The sequence below is a fragment of the Haemaphysalis longicornis genome, unplaced genomic scaffold (assembly GCF_048455015.1).
Source record: "Haemaphysalis longicornis isolate Haplotype H1 unplaced genomic scaffold, Haemaphysalis longicornis Haplotype H1 scaffold_1, whole genome shotgun sequence".
NCBI lineage: Eukaryota > Metazoa > Arthropoda > Arachnida > Ixodida > Ixodidae > Haemaphysalis > Haemaphysalis longicornis.
In genome coordinates this window covers 222703379-222724875 of record NW_027526203.1, presented here as the reverse complement: position 1 = coordinate 222724875, position 21497 = coordinate 222703379, and the positions used below count along the sequence as shown (strand labels likewise).

The following is a 21497-nucleotide window of genomic DNA, read 5'->3' as shown; positions in this document are numbered from 1 at the left end:
GTAGAACTACAACACAACTTGGAACAACGTGCTCAAAGGAAATAAAACTGCCTAAAACCATAATAGAGCACTGCACGGGCCTGATTTTAAGGCCCGGGCCCGGGCTTGGGCATTCATAAGTGAGCCTAGCGGCCCGTCGTCTCAAGCCCAGGCCCAGCGGGGCACGGTCTTCTCTCTCTCTCTCTCTCTCTCTCTCTCTCTCTCTCTCTCTCTCTCTCTCTCTCTCTCTCTCTCTCTCTCTCTCTCTCTCTCTCTCTCTCTTTTTTTTAGTTTAGGGAGGGCCCGCATGTGCGTGACCAGGTCTGGTCTTTGACGTTGAAGAAAATTTGTTACCCGCCGCGGTGGCTCAGTGGCTAAGGCGTTGCGCTGCTGAGCACGAGGTCGCGGGTTCGATTCCCGGCCGCGGCGGCCGCTTTTCTGATGGAGGCGAAAAGCAAAAACGCCCGTGTGTACGAGATTTCGGCGCACGATAAAGATCCCCAGGTGGTCAAAATTAATCCGGAGCCCTCCACTACGGCGCGCCTCATCGCCTGCGTTGCGTCGGCGCGTTAAACCCCACAATCAACCATCAAGAAAATTTGTTTATTATATTTGGTCGAGTGTCTTCGTAGCGGGAAATCAGACGGAGCATCTAGTCTGTACAAGCACGCCCTGAATTGTAACGCAAAAAATAAGGGTTTAAAAGTAAACGTACTCGCACCGTCTGCAGTTCACGCCACCTGGGCGTAATAATAGCTCGTATTCTTACACGAGAGACACCATCACCTTTGATGACCAGACTCTTGGCAACTTCATGTGGTTGTTTCGGTCACAAGTTGGTATTAATGAAATTTCTTGCTCTCCATTTGAATCCACGAGTATGTGCGTGCGTTGAAATATTTTACCTGGAGTGGTTGTTAAGCGGTGGCGCTTCTCTAGCACGCGAGTTTGATTTCCAGCCACGACAGCCGCACTTAGATTGGTTCGACATCTAAAACACATGTACATAGACATAGGTGCACAGCTCCAGGATGTCTTAATTAATTCCTTCCCCGCTGGGGCATTCCTTGTAACCGTATCTTTGATATGTTATACACCAAAATATAAAATCTTGATGGAGCACATGAAATGTCATTAAAGTTACAGTATAGTGACTATCAGCCCTAGCAAAACATGTTTTTAAAACAATGTGTACAACTATCATCAAGAAGCGCGTAAAAGTATACTCAGAATATTCAATTTTATGCTCTTTTCTACACTTCACGTCGGAACTATTAACGGCCGGCCCTATGAATTCAAGCCCGAGCCCGGCCTGGGCCCGCGGCACTGAGCCTGGGCCCGGCCCGGGCCCGCCGATAATCGACTTCAGGTGGCCCGGCCCGGCCCGCGGGCCGGGTTGGGCCCGGGCTTTCGAGCCGGCCCGGGCCCGTGCAGTGCTCTAAACCATAAGATAGCTTTGCAAGCGGGCACTGCTTGACATTTTCAGCCGATATCAGGGATTATTACTGTCAGAGTGCAAACCTGACGATTGCAAATCGTTTGCTCATTCACCATTCGTGCCCTGATAACAAAAACTAAACGCTGACGTAGAGTAATTATGAGTGGCATGCATTCTTCGTTGGTAGCAGTGACGCGCGATGACCACGCCCCATTTCCACACCCAGGTGATGCAAACAAGTGTCAAAAATCACGTTTTTGTTGCAAAAAATGAAAGCAAAACTGATTCTGAAAGGGCATTTTCTGAGCTAACTACAAATAGATTTACAGTGTACCGTATTTTCCGGTCTATAAGTCGCATTTTTGTATAAGTCGCACCCCTCTCAAAATGACAGTTTTTCAGAAAAAAAAAAAAACCGTATATAAGTCGCACCGGTGTATAAGATGCACCGGTGTACACGACGCACTTGTTAGTTAGGTAAACTTATAATGAATCAGATCGTTAGAAAGTGCGGCGAAAGTACATGGTTGCGGCGGCCGCCGCCTATGAACGCATCCCCCGGTAAGGAGGGCTAGACACGTCCATATACCCTCCAAAGTCTAGACAGAACTAACTTCTCAAAAATGGTTTATTGATACACACAGATGGCATGTACCTACAGACAGTGTTTAGGCAAAACCATCGAAGTCTTCTTCCTCCGACTCGCTAACAAATAGTTCAGCAACTTCAAGTGGGAGTTCCGCCGCCGGAGCATCGCTGTTGTCCTCCGACTCACTGATGTCTTCTTTGCCAACATCGTCACCACTCGCGGACCACATCACACCAGCCTTTATGAACCTAGCTACAACTGTTTTTGTAGAAATGGGAGTCCCAAGAGTCGGAGACCCATTTGGCCACCTCTCCAAACGTCGTGCGCTTCTTGCGTGCTGTCGTAAATCACCGCAATAAAGGTGTCATGGCGGACGGAAAGGATGCGAACGGAAGTGACCCGAAAATCGAAACTTATCAGCAAGCTGTCATTTCAAAATTTAGCAGCACGTTTACCTTTTACCTCTTTCAGAGTAAATCTGTAATAATTTATAAGCTGCATTTTGTTTTTGCAACTTAGTTTGATGTTACTTTGAATTTATTCTGAACTGTAGTTCTGCGCATGGCAGGAAGGGGTGCGCAGTTGTTGCAGGCCATTATCATTGTTTTTGACTAGAAAAAGCTGCAAATTCTTTGGTTTAACGTCCCCAAGCGACAAATGGGCTATGAGAAACGCTGTAGCGGTGGGCTTCAGATTCATTTAGACCATAGAGCTGTGTCTCTTAACGTGCGCTGGCTGCGCGCGGCCGCCGCGAACCGGATTCATTCCATACATAAGTTGCTCCGGTAGATAAGACGCACCAACGAAAATTTCAGAAAAAAACCGCTACTTATACACCGGAAAATACGGTGGACCATTTATAACGTAACCGCTTATAGTGCGGGACCAAATATAACGCGGGTTTTTGTGACCACCGGTTTGCCTCCCATAGAACTCAATGCATAAGCATACCGCTTAAGATGCAGTTGGCCGAAGCACAATACTGTTTATAGTGCGGTTTTTCGGAGGGTCTGCTGATCGACCGGGGCACCTGGGGCATCGTTTTAGGGTAGCAAAAGAAAAAAAGAAATGATGAAATTGGCCATCTGACGCACCACGCAACCCTTGCTCTCCTCTAACTTTAACACAAAAGGAAAAACTAGGCACCCTTTAGTTCGTGCGTACGTGATAACCACAACTGTCCTTGCTTGATGCACCTCGGAAGATTGCGACTGACTCCCCGTCCACGCGCGGCAAGTAATCGTGAACCGCATGGCCCGTTTTCGTTCACGAATCGTGCACATCGGCGTTGCGCCTGCATTTTTTTCATGCTCGTGTCGACGATTCCACGCTTGCTGTGGCTTCTTCGCGTGGCAGTGGGAGGAGCCCGACGACTTGCACCAATGGAAAGACGCGCACCTAATGGTGGGAGATTCGAAGCGCTCCGAGCCGGCTAGCCGCACCAGAGATGTTTAGTCCATGGAGCAAGAATTATTGAGGAGGCGCAACAGGGCTTGCTCCGGCGGCGCGATAAAGTCACGGCGCCGGGCATGGCACCGATGCGCCCTCTGTTGCGAGGCGCCAAAGGGAAAAGGCTCGCCGGTTCAAGTTCAGTCAGAGCATAGCCGGCTGCCGCCGTGGGCAGACGACGCCAATGAATCCCTCGCGCAACTGGACTTCCATTGGAGTTGGCTTTGCGGCGGAAGAAATTGTCCAGTTTCAAACATTTTCGTAGGACGAAGGGTGGTGGTGGAGGTGGAAAAACGTTTTTATTTGAGCCGACAAAAAAGAAAAGAAAGAAAGGTGGGTGGCCTCTTCTCAGTTCAGAAAGCCGCGAGCGACTGCTGCTGCTCCAGCCCGGGATCAGGTGTTCCTGAGGACGAAGGGCTTTGATTTTTTTAGAACACGAAACCTACAATAAAAAAAACGTGGTTGAGAATCTAGATATGATTAGTTCCAGTGAATGATGGTTCTTATCCTCTGTGCCATTAGGTCATATTTAGACTGTCCTAACTTCGCTGCCCTGCCTGTGCAACATGAAAAGCGCGTGCAAATCTGAGGAGCCGCCCGCGAGAGACGAGAACGGAGAGAGTGAACCACTCGTGGCAGGAAGGTGGCGTCGGTAGACGTCGTCTGCTTCAGGATTCCTTCTATTGCGTCGGTTCAAGCGCGGTATGGCTTGAAACTAGGGCAGTATTGACCGACAGCGATGGTCGGATGGTAAAACACTCGTCTCGTAAGCGGGAGGTACCAGGTTCGAATCCTGGGCCGCCGGAGACCCACCGGTTTCTTTAAAGGGTACAAGCGTCCCCGTACTGTAGCTTGTCTCGACGGTGGAACAAACGCTTGGAGCTTGACCACAAGCAGCCATGGCAGGACCATGTGGTAGGTCCCTCGAACCCCTTCGTGCGGGGTCTGGGACCGCTGGGAACCCACCAGTTCAAAGCATACAAGCGCCCCCTGTCTCGGCAGGGGATGAAGGGCTTGAACACACTACCACTGCGGCAGACGTGGTAGGTTCCTCGGGAGCCACTGGTAACCCACCAGAATAAAAATGGGGACAGGCGCCCCCCGTCAGGGGGATCCAGTGTATTGGAAACTGTTAAACCATGTCGGTTTGTACTATGGGGTACGAGAATGTGGGAGGTACTTCGGTACCGCTGGCAACCAACCACTAAAATTGGTACAAGCACCCCCTGAACTTTGGACCTCGTGCTTGGGAAGGTAACCCGACTTTGTTGGGAAATGCCCCAGTGGAAGGGGTCGTAACTTTTAGCACCGCAGCGATGGCTCAGAGGTACAGCACTCGCCTCGTATGCGGGAGGTGTTGGGTACGAATCCTGGTACCGCTGGGCCCCCATCAGTTTCTTTAACGGGTAAAGGCGTCCCTGGTCGAGTGCGGACCCTTGAAAGGGGAATCCACGCCTGGAGAGCTGCCTTTACCCTTGCGAGGGGCCCCTGACCCTTGTCCATCTGGCGGGACCCTCGCCACCATGCCGCGTTGCGCCATTGCCGGGGGTGAAAGAGTCTGGCGGCATGACCTGCCACAGGCGGTTGCGAGTTGAGTGTCCACCGTGGCTGCGGAAGGCACCATGTGCATTCGTGTGCCTTGGTGGCGCCGGGCACCTACCGGTAAAATAGGTACAAACGACTCCCCGGCCTGGCGCTCGGCCCTTGTGTGGGACTACAACGCTTGATAAGTTCACCCGGCTTGCACGAGAAGTGGCCCCTATGGAAAGGGGCGGCTGCAAAAACGCAGGAACTTTTTTTTTTTTTCTAAACGGCTGCTAAAATGTCCAGCAGTTCTATTTATTTATTTTACAAAAAGAAATCTGGCAATTTTCACAATATATTCGATGATATTACGATTTCTGTGCGTCGCATCCGTAGAAGAACATGTAAACTATGCGCCATCTGTGGTGCTGCTCCACAAGCTGCATGTCCTCCTTGCCAGACAGTGACATTAACGCGCCGCCTGCCAGTTCTGTCCTAGCCCAGCAGATTCTCCTCCTCAAATACTTCTTCTCCATGGTTTAGGCTTACCACGGCAGTATTTATTGATGGGCACTTTCACAAACAGCACGGATGGCAGTTTATATTTCACTTTGCGCCCACATTATCAGCTCTTTTCTTGCATGAGCATCTTCGCTTGCGCCTCGTGCGGCATTTCAGTGAGCGGTTAGAAGGGGTTGCTGGAGCTGCCTGCACCGCTTCCCGGCCAGTGCCGGTGCCATGTTGCCGCCTCTTACCACGCCGCACACACTACGCCAGTTGTATCCGCGCCGGCGTCGTCGCCCCTGCAGCGTGCACTGCACATTTTCGCGAGAAATCGCTCCATGCGGTTCACGCTTTACAATGCTGTGCAAATAAGCCACCGCTCTTTCCCTTTCCTTACAAGAGAGCCGCGCGAAGCAGAAGATTTCCACCACCAGTATGTTGTGCTGATAAGCAGCCGCCTTCGGTATTGTGAACACAAGGTGGGCTAACAAAAATCCCTCTGGCGTTCTTATCATGTCCTGCGGCATCTTCATAGACGCTAAAAACGCAGCCATGGTCTTTTAAAACACAAACACAACGGAAGTTAAAGCCGCGCTCGCCGCGCTTTTGAAATGTACCCTGCAGCAGCGGCTGATTTTAAAAATAATACGAAATAACGACCGTGCCTTCGTTTTTAGGTGCTGTGCATTTGGGTGATGAAAAATTTAGGATGACTTGAGAGGTAGGTTGAGAGGCTGTATAACCAAAAAATTCGCGCATTTTTTGGTTATACAGTAAAACCTCGTTGCAAGAGATGCTCAAGGGAGCCAAGAAACGTGTCTCTTGTAACCACGTGTCTCTTGCAACAGGGTCTCTTGTAACGAGGTTTTACTGTAGTGCGGTGCCGCTTATAGTGCGGATTTTTCCCCGCACGGGGCACCTTGGGTAATCTTGGTGACGGTGAGTGGCGACACCGCGTACCCCGAGCCCCCCATACTTAAGCTGTTACCTACCGTGGCGAGAAGTTGAAAGGTGAAGGGTTAGAAGCCGTGAACGGTGGCCGTCGGAGCCCTGGTCAAGCTCCGGCCGATGGGCTCCCTGTCTGTCTATCAGGCTGGGAGCTCCGGGACCTCTTTGACCATCAGGGTAACGTCAAAGAAGAAAGTACCCCACTTCCCTGCTTTATACTATGCCGCATGGTACTTTCGAAATCCTCTCTTCCAAATGATCGGGCCCCAAAAAGGGCCCGCACCGATGTAATTTTCAAACCTCTGCCCAACATGAAATTTAACACCCCGGACAACTTTCCTCGCTTCTTAGTGATACAATCTAAAAACAAGGAATCTCCAGTTACCTGCAAGTCGGTCTTTTTAATTGCCAAGTTCATTGAGAGTGTAGTTGGCGCGAACTACAAGGCAAAGAAGCTGACATCGGGTGACAAGCTTGTAGAACTCTCTACTAAAAAACAATCTGATAGTCTCTTGAACCAGACCGACCTACTTGGCCTTGAAGTAGCTGTAACGCCACACCGGAGCCTTAACAGCTCGCAGGGCGTCATATCTGAGATGGACCTGCTCAATGAAAGTGAGTCTGACCTCCTCGGGGGCATGCGTGACCAGGGCGTTACTGCGGTAAGAAGAATAATGATCAGACGCGATGGCAAAGAAGTAAAAACGAAACATGTAATCCTAACTTTTGACCGAAGTGTCCTACCGGAGTCTGTCACTGCAGGCTTCCTTCATTGCAACGTACGACCTTACATACCCAACCCACGCCGCTGCTTCAAGTGCCAGCGGTATGGGCACAGTACTACCACCTGCCGCGGAAAACTGACATGTGCCAAGTGCGCAGGACATCATGACCCTTCAGAGAACTGTGCTTCTAACGTATTGAAATGTGCCAACTGTGAACAACCCCACGCTGCATACTCTCGGTCATGTGCTAAATTCAAAGCCGAGAAAGAAATCATAAACATGAAGGTCACCCAGAACATTACCTATCAAGAAGCACGACAGAAACACTCAATGTTTTCGCAAAGGTATGCCGATGCAGCTCGCCGGGGGGCGGAGCGGCGTCTAGTCACGGCGGCCACCCAGTACTGCGAAGCAGACTTGGTGCCGTCCCAGCCCCCCCAGGTGCTGCCCAAGGCAGCCCAACCATCCGACACGACACCTGTGGCGCCCGCAAGTGTTGTGTTAGCTGCGAGTGTGAGGAGTGACGGCTCTGCCGTCAATCCTCCTGTTCCGGCTGCCAGACTGCAGGCGGCCATGGACGTAGATGTGGTCGGTACCACGACCACTTCTGTGTCCAACAAACAGTCGGGGACGGCAGGGGCTCCTGCCTCCACTTCGAACATATCCCGAGGCGGAGCCCGCAAGGACTCCATCTCGTCACTGTCACACCACTCAGATGATGACATGGCGGTAACACCGTCTCTGCCAGTGCCAAAGGCGGAAAGAGAACAGCGCACCATGGCGGGGCGAGGCAAAAAGCCACCAGCCACCCGTGTCACAGGCCCAAGTCAGAACTGATAGATAGTATACATCCAGCCCGAGTCCTCATCTACACCAGGTAAAATCTCCTCCCTAAACATTTATGGTAGCACAAATAATTACACAGTGGAACTGCCGGGGCCTTATTAAAAACCTAGATGATATATATGAAATCCTACACAAAACGCAATCAGCCATCCTATGTTTACAGGAGACACACTTGAAACCTAAGCACACCAATTTCCTGAACCAATACTCAGTATTTAGGAGAGACAGAGATAGCTGCACGCACTGCTCTGGTGGCGTAGCTATAGTTACGCAAAAATCTATCCCTTGCCAATCTCTTCAATTGCGTACCACCCTAGAAGCGGTTGCAATCCGGGCAATTATTTTCAACAGATTAACAACAATTTGCTCACTATACATTCCCCCTGAATATCGTTTATCTAGCTCTGAATTTGAGTCTCTCATAGATGAGCTGCCGGAACCGTTCCTACTCGTAGGTGACCTGAATGCACACAGCCCACTATGGGGATCTGAGCGCACAGATTCCCGGGGCCGCTTGATAGAAAAATTCCTCTTCTCATCCGGAGCTTGTCTCTTTAACAAAAAAGAGCCGACATACTACAACACTACACACAATACATACTCTCACATAGACTTGGCGATCGGCTCTTCTGTCCTCTTTCCGGCTGTTGAATGGGAAGTGGACGACAACCCCTATGGGAGCGACCACTTCCCTGTCATCTTGAAAGGCATTGATAAAGCCCGTAACAGTTCCATCTGCCATAAAAAGTTTAAGGAATCTGGTGCTGATTGGTTAAAATTTAAACAATTATCTCAGCTTTCATTCACGTCCTTAAGCTATTTGGGCATTGACGAAGCCTGTGAACTGGTGACTGCACACATTCTTCATGCTGCCGAGGGCTCAATTCCGCAAACATCTGGTGCCACACCTAACACTAGGAGGCCGTGGTGGAATGAAGAGTGTAGGCTTGCACGGCAGGCTCAAAATAAGGCGTGGGGTGTCCTTCGCAGGTACCCCACTACGCAAAACTTGATTTGCTTCAAACGTGCAAAAGCACAAGGAAGACGCATTCGCCAGCAAGCAAAAAGAGATAGCTGGCGCTCTTTCGTGACTTCTATCAACTCGTACGCAGATGCAGGCAAAGTATGGAACAGAATTAAAAAGTGTAATGGACGGAAAACACACACCCTACCTTTGGTCAATAGTACAGGCGATACCCTAGAGGACCAGGCAAACACACTTGCGAAATACTTTTCATATGTATCGAGTTCTGCTCATTACACGAATGCTTTCTTACGACACAAAACATCTATGGAGAAGAAACCGATTCGTGATAACAAAAGATCTGACGAACCATACAACACGGAGTTTTCCATAACAGAGCTTTTGGTCGCCTTGGGAACATGTAAGGCTTCAGCGCCTGGGGCAGATAGTATATCATACACAATGATACAACATCTGCACCCAGAAACTCTCCGAACACTCTTGCACTTGTTCAACAAAATATGGGCGGCGGGATACTTTCCGAGAGCTTGGAGAGAAGCAGTTGTAGTTGCCGTATTAAAACAGGGGAAAGATGCCTCACTACCTGCCAATTACCGACCAATAGCTCTGACAAGTTGCTTAGGAAAGGTTTTTGAAAAAATGGTAAATAAGAGGCTAATCCATTTTCTTGAATATAACGGCATCCTGGACAGTTGTCAGGCTGGTTTCCGATCAGGTCGAAGCACAACTGACCAGCTAGTTGCCTTTGAGTCGTATGTCAAAGATGCTTTTATCCACAAACAGCACTGTCTTTCTGTTTTCTTTGACTTAGAAAAAGCATACGATACAACTTGGCGTTATGGCATACTGCTTGATCTCAAGGCATTCGGTGTGTCTGGACATATGCTAAACACTATTGAAAGTTATTTGTCGGAGCGGACATTTAGGGTAAGAGTAGGGACAGTGGTATCAAGAACATACATACAAGAAAATGGGGTTCCCCAGGGTGGAGTATTAAGCTGTACTCTGTTTATAATTAAAATGAATTCACTTGGGAAATCGTTGCCACCCTCAATCTCCTACTCAATGTATGTTGACGACGTCCAAATAAGCTTTAGGTCATGCAATCAGTCCATATGTGAAAGGCAGATACAGTTAGGTGTGAACAGGCTTGCAAAATGGACGGAAGAAAATGGTTTTAAATTGAATCCTCACAAAAGTACATGTGTGTTATTCACAAGACAGCGTGGAATTCGTCAAGAACCCGATGTCACACAGAATGGAGAACGGATTGCTGTCAAGAAAGAACACAAGTTTTTAGGTGTTGTACTTGACGGAAAACTAACGTACGTACAGCACTTAAAGAAACTCAAACAAAAATGCCTAAAAACCATTAACATTTTAAAAGTGTTGTCACATCAGTCTTATGGTGCTGATAAAGACTGCCTTCTACGTCTCTTTGTGAGTTTAGTTAGGTCACGTATAGACTATGGAAGTGTAACATACGGGTCCGCGTCTAAAACTGCCTTAAAAATGTTAGACCCAGTACTACATTTGGGCCTTCGCCTTGCCTCTGGAGCCTTCAGGACAAGTCCAATCCAGAGTCTTTATGTAGAATGCGACCACTGGTGCCTAGAGCACCAGCGTGCTTATACAGCACTCCTCTATGCTATTAGGACAATGTCTATGACGAATCACCCATGCAATTCTATTGTGAATGACATCTCATCCGCCCATTTGTATTTAGCGCGCCCGTCGATCCCTGCCCCTGTAGCCTTGCATGTCAAAGGCCTTGCAGAGGAGATAGGGGTGTCTTTAGATGATGGCATAAAAACCTGTATCGCCGATATAGTCCCACCTTGGGACATGTCAACTATTCATTGTGACACATTCTTTAAACAAATTGACAAGCGTCGTGCACCCCGCGAATTGATTTTACAGCATTTCTTAAGTTTACAACACAGATATCCATGCGCCTCTTTTTACACAGATGCTTCCAAGTCTTCTTCTTCTGTGTCCTGTGCTGCACATGGCCCGGACTTTGCCAGCACAAGGACATTGAACAGAAATTGTAGCATCTTTACAGCAGAAGCCTGTGGTATTCTAATCACAGTGGAACACATTACACGGAACAAAATACAACAATCAGTCATCTACACAGACTCCCTAAGCGTAGTAACTGCATTGGATTCCTTTAAGCCCACAAAAAACGTTATTCTAAACCGCCTTTTTAAAGCTCTTATAACTGCCTATAAGTCAAAGCTAAAAATACTTGTTTGCTGGATCCCTGGACACAGTGGCATTCTGGGCAATGAAATTGCTGACCAGAACGCCACTTTGGCGGCCCTACGTAGTGGTGTTGATGTAGCGCAGGTCCCTCACCTCGATCTGAAACCAGTAATCCGGAGGGGAATCCGTAAATGCTGGCAGCACATGTGGGACACACACACAGACAACAAGCTCCACTCAGTAAAACCAAACCTAGGAAGATACACAACAGAAAAACAAAACAGATTCATTGAAGTATCCATTTGCAGACTGCGAATAGGCCACACTTACGCTACACACGCATATCTTTTGAATGGAACACTCCCACCTGTTTGTAACAAGTGTGGGGAACGGCTCACCGTCCTCCATGTATTAATTGAGTGCACATTCTGCAATGAAGCCAGAAAACGGCATTTCCCGAAAATATATACCTACAACATTCCACTACATCCTTCACTGTTTTTAGGAGATGAACCTATGTTTACAAACAAAAGTCTTTTAAGTTATCTTGCAGACATCAAGTTTTTAAAACTCATCTCGTACAGTGCGTGACCTCAGAGCCTACGAGCAGTGAGTGAGGCCCTCATGCTCCCTTTGTCCGCACGGGAGGCCCACTCTCGTCGCATGCTCTTTGGCTCGAGGTGCATCACGTTGCACCCATAATCCATTTCAGCCACCATTATGAACATCTTCATGCTTTAGTGGACGGGCCCTCTACACCCATATATACAGTATTTTAAGATGTATCATACTCATTTCATACATATTTTAAGCACAAACATGACTATTGAAAGACCACATAACATAGTTCTGGCGCTCTTTGGTCTTAGAAACCCTTGCGCCAATAAACCACAAACATACATATAGTGCGGATTTTTGCGGCTCCTGCGGCAGACGTTATAAGCAGTCTACACTGTACATGTTCCAGCAACACCTGGAACGCTATGAAAAGGGGCTCCCAATGTATTGTTGGAATTAAACAATTTTGAATAGGCGTGGTCACGAATGAGTTAAGAGCCATTTGAGGCAAGTTGCAGTGAATTTCGAGTGCCACAGCTGCTCCTGTAATGACACCTTAGTTTGGAAAATGACCATGGTTTGAAGGTTGTCTCTTTGCTGGCTGACTTGTGGGCTTTTTTCCCCCCAAACCTTGCAGTCGGTTTGGGGCCACTTCGTGTAACGGTGATGTTGCCACTATCCTCTGGCTGGAAGGTGCTAATGGGCACCTTCATTATTGTGCACGTGTCACGACCTGACACAAAGCTTGCTCTGCCAGGACGTACATGTCTGTACACTATAAGCTCGTGGGAAAGGAGCCTTGGTACTGCTGAAGCACCTCATTGTCTTTTATTTAAGCTGGCGTATGTGTACAGTTCCCGAGTACACAGTTTTCACTGTTATCAGACTTTACTGCTCATAGTTTAAATACGTTCGGAAAAAAAAAAATGTGCTTGAGCTTTGAATGGTGTGCTTTACAAAGAGAAATAGCAATTAGACCAGGGCAAAACACTAAAAAAGAAGGAAGCGTCCCAGCGAGCCTCATTATTATAGCATGTGAGTTTGTTGACATGTTTTGAATGCAGAAAGGCTTTTAGAGGGCCAAAAATCTTGCCATTCACCAGAGTGGTGCTCACTAGACACACAAACAACTGGTGGGGACTAGGTGGAATGCTGCAAGCATAGCTGGCCAGCCGTAACTTTTGGCTGCTCACATGCCTTTTGAGGTTTTCCGTCTTTGGTGCAGTACTTAAGGGGAAGGAGGAACCTGGCCTGTCAAGGCTAGAGGCCTCGGACGTTTTGGCTGGCTTGGCTCCCCCCCCCCCCCCCCAAAAAAAAAAAACGAGCCATTCCACCCTGTGGAGGTGGCACTATAGAATGACTTGTGCTTCAAAAGCACCAGCAGCCTTTAAGGGGGCAGACTGGTCTTAGAGCTGTTTCTTTCATTTACTAAGCAATTTAAATGAAACTGCAGAGCTTTATGGAGTTTTTTGTGCTGGTTTCAAATCTGCAATTAGATTTTTTGTAAGTTGAATATATTTTGAGTTAATTAATGATTAGTTGCCATTACTTTGGGTCACAGTTACAAAATAACCACTCCATACAGAATGGCAATTACCACGTGGCTATGCAGAGAAATGACTAAAGATAGAACATTGGAACAACTTTCTTGATTTAGCTATTTTTGGTCATTTTACAACGGTGAACTTCGCTCCTCCCGCACTCTGCCAGAAATGGCTCACAGGTGGGGCCAGTTGAACGTAATATTAATTTTCCACAGCCTCCATTTGAAAAATTTGTTTCCAACATTGTATTCTCCACACGTTTCGGTATCAGAAGCAAAAAGAGTTACAGTTGTACCTGCTCTAGGTGCCGAGATATCCCAGGACGAAATGCTAGCTTTTACCCGCCGCGGTGGCTCAGTGGCTAAGGCGTTGCGCTGCTGAGCACGAGGTCGCGGGTTCGTTTCCTGGCCGCGGCGGCCGCTTTTCTGATGGAGGCGAAAAGAAAAAACGCCCGTGTGTACGAGATTTCGGCGCACGTTAAAGATCCCCAGGTGGTCAAAATTAATCCGGAGCCCTCCACTACGGCGCGCCTCATCGCTTGCGTTGCGTCGGCGCGTTAAACCCTACAATCAATCATCAATCGAAATGCTAGCTTTTGTGGGCTAACGTACGGGATAGCAGAGGACCCCGGCTAGCTTTGCTAGAGAACGCTACGCGCCGTACACTAGCCCTGCGGAATCCGAAGACTCACGCACGGGTTCGGGTACTCACATGCGGTAGACAGGCTCCGGCAATCCAAAATGAGGCTTTATTGCCTGGCAGATACAGGGCATATTGCCGCAAACCATACATTGGGTTTGTTTATTTGCTTTTACCGCCCGGCTGTGCCGGTCTGTGTTATCTCTGCGCCAAGGAAAGCGCGTGTTCAATTCTTTCTTTCTGTGCCGCATGTGTTATCTGTTGTGATAGGGAGAGCATTCCGATCTAACGTGAACAGCCCAGAATAATCTTCTTGGGTCTACTATGTTCTCGATGCGAATCGACGTTTCGAGAACCACGCGCGCCAAAAGATAAAAAGCCTGCAGTGCGGACGCCGGGGCATTTGATCCTGCGACGCTCGCTGACGCAAGTCACTTTGTTGACCGCTGCTTCGCCGCCTCTGTATTCTTTTGAGTTGTTAGGGGAGCACAAGTTCGCTCCAATAAACTTGTTTCTCCTGCAAGACAACTGCGTCGTCCTTGGCTTCGTGACAATATACCAGACAACACGACTATCGCTCGCGGGGAGACAGTGGCTCCTTTCGCTCGCTCAAGCCGCTGGGCTCAGACCTCGATATCCGTCATCACGGCCGCGGGAGCAGGGGAGGCATCCCGTGGCAACCGATCAGGGCAGAATCTCTCGCAGAGTCCGTGGAGCCAACTGGGTTCACCGTCATCGGGGCGTTCGGCGTAGGCACTGCCGAGCCAACCAACTCCGACCAAATCGCCCAGTCGACTCCCCGGCGGAGCGCGCGTTCGTCCCGCAGGTCAGCTCGGAGGAGAGAGGAGATCTTCCCCAGGTCGGGGAGAGGGTGGCGCGAAGGAAGGTGGCAAACTGGTCCTCCTTCCCCCGCGCCCTCGCGCACACATTCGCGGCGAGCCGGTTCGGCGCGCGCACGGGGTCACGAAGAGGTCATGACTGACGTGACGCGCCGGCTGCCCAAAATGGCGGCTCCCAGCTCGCGAAAACATGTGCAGGCGAGGCGTAGGGAAACAAGGGTCCCCACACTTTGCATTACAAGAAAAGTGCCATTTCACCATCGAATTCTACGCGAATTGAGTTGTAGAGTGCACTTTAAAATGCTATTATAATGTAATAACAATAAAATGTGCTGCCTTTTGATGAGTAAATTTGCAGACTGATAGAAAAATGACCATGGAGCCGAAAATGTCATTTTTCAGAAAACGATTTCTTGACCGTTTTTCGGCCCCAAAGACCCAACTGCCCCCTTAAAGTTTTTGCTCTCAGACATCAAAAGCAAAAAGCTTCACTTGAAGAAAGAATCTTTCACTTGAAGAAAGAATCTGCTCGTCGTAAAATCCTTCCGTTATTTCTGATTGCTATTAGGTACTCTACTCACAGAGACACCGCCGCTATGGTGGGGGCGTTACGCTTGGGGGCTTGGATTAAGCCATTCAGTTGAAGTGGGACTGAAGTGTAGAGCTTCTTGGCATAGCTATAGTGTCATGCAGTGAAGCCACACCAAGGACTTGTGGCATAGGTGATTTTTTATATGTATTCCCCCCTTCCCCCCCCCCCCATTCGTGATTAAGATAAAAACAGTGCAACGGGTATTGTTTCATTTTGTTATTGTGGTAATCTTGCACCCATACGATTCTTGTGCATGCTTGTTTGTAAGCTTTAAATATCTCTTTCAACCACTAATGTAACTGGTGTGTCTTCTCTGTGCAGCATATTTGGCGGTGGACCGGCTACAACTTTGGAGTGGACCTCATTGTCACTTACTATGGAAGGTTAGTTGCAGAGGCCAGATATATCTTAAAAGATTTAACTGCGCTTGTTTTCTTTATTCGTATTTTACAAGGTTCACAAGGCCCAAAAAGGTTGCAGTGGCTACTTTGTAGCTACAGTGCTGTCTCAACAATACAGTTACAGCTGGTTCAAGTTTCAGGATGCTACGAATTTAAAGAGTTTCTCAAATCGTGTACAATGGGCTGAATATCGTATGTTACGAATCTATTCTTGCGCTGGGATGGAGGAAGCGGATTGGTGAGGGCTTCTATGGAAGTATGGCCTCTGAAAATGGCTTCATCTCACTTTAAATATGTATGAAAGCAAATTGTACCATGTTTGACCATTAAGGTAACTCACTCAATAATCATGCTGAGTTTAATTTCATTCATATTTAATCAGGAGTTTACGGATTGCAACTTTCATGTTTCTGCCATGAAATCGGCCGATTCTTAGGTGTCTAAGAAAACTTTTATTTGCTAAATATATCGGTAGGGCACATGTTGTATTGACCTAAAACGTAGATGATTGAGTGCCTTTTAGATGCGACTGCATCTCATTCACTTGCCTTGTCCCTCTATACGGCGTTGTTGTCCGTCCACACCCCTCCCCCATTCTCCTTGCCGCGCGAGCTGCGCTCTCCGCCGCTCACCCCCTCTCCTCTCCTCTCCTCTCCGATAGCGAACACTCTCTCGCGAGGGGCATTGGATTGGATTGGATTGGATTAGATTAAAGTGGAATGTGTTGGATTGTGTTGCGTCATAGCCGCGCCACGTTGCATCATAGCCGCAGCAGGGGGTTCACGGCACGTTTCACGCGATGGAGAATAAACCTAACGGAAACAACAACGGAACCCCCTATGCGTCGCATCTACACAGGGGTTCCCGCGAGGGGAGGTGGGAGAAATTTTTTCAATGATGCCAGTCTCTAATGGGCTTTTATAAAATAAGCCTTGAAGAAAAAGAATAAGCTAAATTTCAATTTTTCTCTAGATGTGGATGAAAAGGGTGAAAATATTTAGTGCCCCTTTACAGGTTTACAGGAAAATGTTCACAGGTTCAGCACCTATGAAATGAAAACTGATCTCATCTTTCAGTACATCACAGACCACTTCTCTCTTGCGATTACATGTATGTATTCCGAAAAAAAAAAAAAAAAAAAAAAACTACCAAAATGTTCGCAATAGGCTGCTGACGTTAATTTTTGAGTGCAGGGGGCTGGTTTTCTTGCCTGGGTGGCTGGGTTCACATTTAGTCGTTTGATCTGTTGCGGGGAGTTGCGTGACTAGAAAGGCGGGAGTTCATCAAAAACAACGTGGTACCCGCGAATTCGCCGTGTTTCGGCATTGGGTGTGAGGCACGGTGCGTGCTTGAAGTGGAATTTCGGGCTCATTGCGGTGTTATAAAACGCCGAGATATTGCTGCCTTCGACAGTGAACTTGCGAGCAGCGATAATGGAACGATCGACACTGAAGAAGTGGCGCCGCAGGCTACATCGCCGCAAAATGTTCAAGCAGTGTCCGATAGCGGGACGGGCTATTATGCACCTTAGTAATAATGGTTCCTCTATCTGAAGTGAAATTTAATGCCAAGAGGAGGTGGCTAAACATACCAACGTTACTCAAATTACGATCGTAGTGAACGTGCACCTTGCGACGACTGTCACCTCGTTTTGCGCAACTTTTACCGTGGCGATGTCTACACTTGTGCGTAAAGCCGAGTGTGGGATTACAGAAATAATAATTTCGGCATTCAGATGATAATAAAAGTGCCTTTGGATTGCTTAGTTTTTCAATTTGATATTTTTCAACAGACCTCTACTTATGCATAGAGGCTAGAAATTTAAAAGTGGTTTGTAAAAAGGTAGTGCAGTTCATACCTTGTGATACTGTTGTAGAAAAAACATTATTGAAAGGCTGGTTCAGTGTTATGTACGTTCAAAACTGATTAAAAAGTGCACTTCCCCCCCCCCCCCCCCCCCTTCCCCCGAGTTGCCAAAAATTTGATTTTTTAGGCTCCCAAAGTGACAAAATCAGCTGTCTCACCCCTGCAGGCGGTGCGTTTATCTGGCTGCGTGACAGGTGCCAAGCTGCCGGCCCGGTGGCACGTTGTTCAAATTATGTGTGGGGAACCTACCTATGTTGGAATTAACAAGCTTTTTTATGCATAGACTTGCATATTGCATGGTCGGACCAAATCGTAGTGTAAATTATCCATAAGTTTGAATTATTGAAGTTCACCTTAATGGCCTTCATCGTATATCTGATTTCTGATATTTTTATGATAAATTAGGTGCTTATAATTTCGGAAAGGGCAATAATGACATATTGTATACAACCCAAATATGGGGTTTTCCAACAAGCAGGGTTTTTTTTTTGCTATTCAAGGCTACTTCCCCCCCTTCAAATTCTACATATGGCTGCAAGTGGCATGAAGTGACTTGGGGCTACTGGGGCCTCTGGCACTCGTCTAGCAGCTTGCTGATTCATGTATCTATTGCAGTGTGTGGCAGTGTTTAGAAACTCTACTATTGAGCCCATTGTATATAATGTAGTTTGACTGGGAGATTCGGTTGCTGTGTACCATACGGGCATTCATACCAGTTGTGTCATATCATTGAGCTCTTATTGTATACGTATATGGATAATTTAGGATTTTGATGAAGCATCTTTTTTTTCCACACTGTACTTTTATTTCTGAAGTATACGTCATTGTCCTCTGATCTAAGCTGATGAAATGTAGCACAAACACAATGTTTACTTTCCATTTGTTCTTAAAGCAATGAAGAACACAGCATTAATCTAGATTTCTGTGGTCCAATAATTCATGCATGATCCATGAATCTGTCCATGTGCAAGCTTGGACATTGCATAGCATGAGCATGCGATGTGCTTTAATAACTACACGAGAGCAAAAATGAAGCAGTTCGTGCCATTTTGAGGAAGCCCAAAAGGCCTGCATAAGGTACAGAGCATAGGCTGTACGTGCATGGGATTTGCTGGCACCTGTTGCACAAGCATGGAACCAGTGCGGCATGAGAGGCTTCGGCTCACCATCCCTGGTGGCACCACCACATCTCCTGCAGGACCGTCAAGTTCCGGCGCAACGAACGGTCCGAGCAGGAAGTGCTGCGCTCCACCTCGGGCGTGGGTCGGCGCCACTTGCTGTACTGGCTGTCGGTCTACTCGGTGGGGCCGCTGGGGGACGCCCAGCTGGTGGCCTCAACGGGACTCCGCTCGGTCACCATGGCCCGCAATGCTGTGAGTCTCGCGTGTGCAGGACCTCCTTCTGCTAAACCAAGGGCCACTTCAAAATTGGTCAATCTTTTGCTTTCACTTGTGTTATTACAATCTTTGACTATCCTTCTTTCATGAAAAATAGGAATGAAAGTGAGCTGTGAATGAGATGTGTAGAAAAAATGTGTATGAATGGCTAGCGTTGACAAAAAACTGCACATTCTGTCAAATTTCGGCTATCATTAAGATGCTTTGTCCCACGGCAGCTTTTCTGCCAGCCACTGCAGTTACTTATGAAAGTTTGCCCAATCCTTCTTCTTTTTTTTTCTCTTTTTGGACGGAGGTGTCCACCAGCTTCGTACTTCCAGACAAAGAAAAACAGAAAAATTGTCTTTCGAATGCGGAAGCACTATTCTGATACTTCTCCATTTCACCAGCCTTAAAGGAGCACTGACACCAATTTTCGGCGTTAATATTATTGCACAGTTCGCTTCCTTCACTCAACAGAATACCCTGCCTGAAATATGAGCGGCCTGCGACGCGAAGAACATAGTTTAATTGGATCTCATTTATCGTGCCGACGGAGCAGCGCACGGAGCGGCACTCAGCGAATGGACATCAGCTTGACATCATCCAGTGAAAGCCAAAAGAAGTGACGCGGCAGCGCTCGTCAAAAAATCGTGACGTCACTTCATGTGCGCGGCCCCACGAGCGGAGAGCGGGCGCAACACCCTCTCAAGCGGGCGCTGGTGATGTCCGCACAAAGCAATGAGGTCAGTCAGGGATTCTGTCATATGCGCCGTTCGGGATGAAAGCACGGGAATTTGAAACAAACGATTTTCAGGCCGTTCAATGTAATTAACTATCGCGCGCTGAAGTATTTGAAGTGCTGTTTCAGGTTCGCCAGGCCATTAAGCATCGATAAAAGCAATAAAAGTGTAACATAAAATTTTCGTGTCAGTGCTCCTTTAAGTTTCCTTGGTTGCAACAGGAGGGAAATTCAGGCTAGTTGGTTCAGCATCATTTTCACCAGTGCGATAGGACGAGACTGAATGATTTAATCGGCCAGGAAAAGAACGCACAAGGATGCACACGCAAGTAACAAAAGAGGAAATAATGATAATAAATGCATACTGCCAAAGCCACTTTCTCAAGAAATGCCACCCCACAATCAAGCAGCGCTATTGATGGTGGGATAATGCAATTGTCACCATTTTTCTGGATAGCGAAGGCTTCCCTTTCTCTCTCGTTTCATGAGAGCCATGTATGGTGGGCGTTTGCGCACAGGTCAGGAAAGCCCCGGCTCAGCTGCTCTTCGTGCCATTAAAAAATAGTAAAATCAGGCATTGCCGCCAATATTCTTTCCTAAGCTCTTGCGAAGTCCTGCAAGCACATGACGGCCTCCAGCTCCCAGTGTCAAGTTCAAAGGCTCAGACATGCGGGTTTTCCTGATGATTCCCTCGTATCCGTGTCACAAAATGTTATCCGCTAGCTAAAAATGCAAGGGAAACCGCTGAAAGAAAAAGAGAGCAGGCGTAAAAGTGGTGGTAATTCCATATATCCACAAAATTTCGCATCATATAAAAAGGTAGCGATAAGTTCACCGTCGATGTGTGTTTTTCTGCAAAAAATAAGCTGCAAAAGGTCTGTCCCAGAATTGATAAGAAGTAGGGTTGTGCGTGCGGTGTAAAACACCAAATCCAGTCCGTTTTGTGCAAATGCAACGTCGTTTATTCGCTTCCTTTGACGTGCGGCAAAGTTTGTGGGGCAAATGGGGCGCTGCAGTAAAGTTCGTCTGCGGGTGCACAAAAGCTCCATAAAGGGTACACTATGTTCTCATTTGCCTGACCATTGGCGCAGGCATGGCTGCTCCCCTGAATTTTGTCGCACAACCTTCAAATTCGCACATGCCAATACACGCACAAGGGAACTAGCAGAAGCCTTCGCGATCCCTAAAAATGGTAATAATTGCATTAGCACACCGTCACTAGTGCTGCTTGATTAAGCGGCAGCATTTCTTGAGAAAGTGGGATTTTGGCAGTATGATATTATCACTATTCCTTCTTTTGTTACTTGCACGCGCATCCTTATGGGTTCTTTTCCTGTCTGATTAAATCATTCAGTTGTTAGTCATCACTGGTTTTTTCGCGCTGTTGAAAATGATCCTTGGTAGAATTTGTCAACTCGAACAGCATTTTTACTTTCATTTTCCAGTTTAATTTTCTTTCTTAGTTAATTGCTTGAGGTTTGTGCTTTTGGGAGTTAATTTTCAGCTTCTTATGTGTATTTAAAGAAAGAGGTGTCATTTTTCAGCGTACACACCAACTCACTCCCATTCACATGCACCCGCACGTAAATGCGTGCACCCATGCACACGCGCGCGTACACATGCATGCACGCGCATGAATTAACTGGCGTTCCAACCAGCGGTACAGCACGCAAAATGCCAATGGTAAGCCCTACTGCATGGTCTCAGTAGAATCACAATGTCAATAATTATGTACTGCACAAGTA

The 21497-nt window shown here is 47.6% G+C and overlaps 1 protein-coding gene across 1 annotated transcript in view; it reads left to right on the top strand.

Moving 5' to 3' along the window:
• LOC144157898 (germ cell-less protein-like 1) overlaps window positions 1–21497 on the top strand; it is a 70580-nt gene that overhangs the window by 20631 nt on the left and 28452 nt on the right. Inside the window, exons 3-4 of the mRNA XM_077688619.1 lie at window positions 15689–15750; window positions 18833–19007. Of these exons, the coding sequence (XP_077544745.1) occupies window positions 15689–15750; window positions 18833–19007 (237 nt within the window). The remainder of the gene's footprint in view (window positions 1–15688; window positions 15751–18832; window positions 19008–21497) is intronic.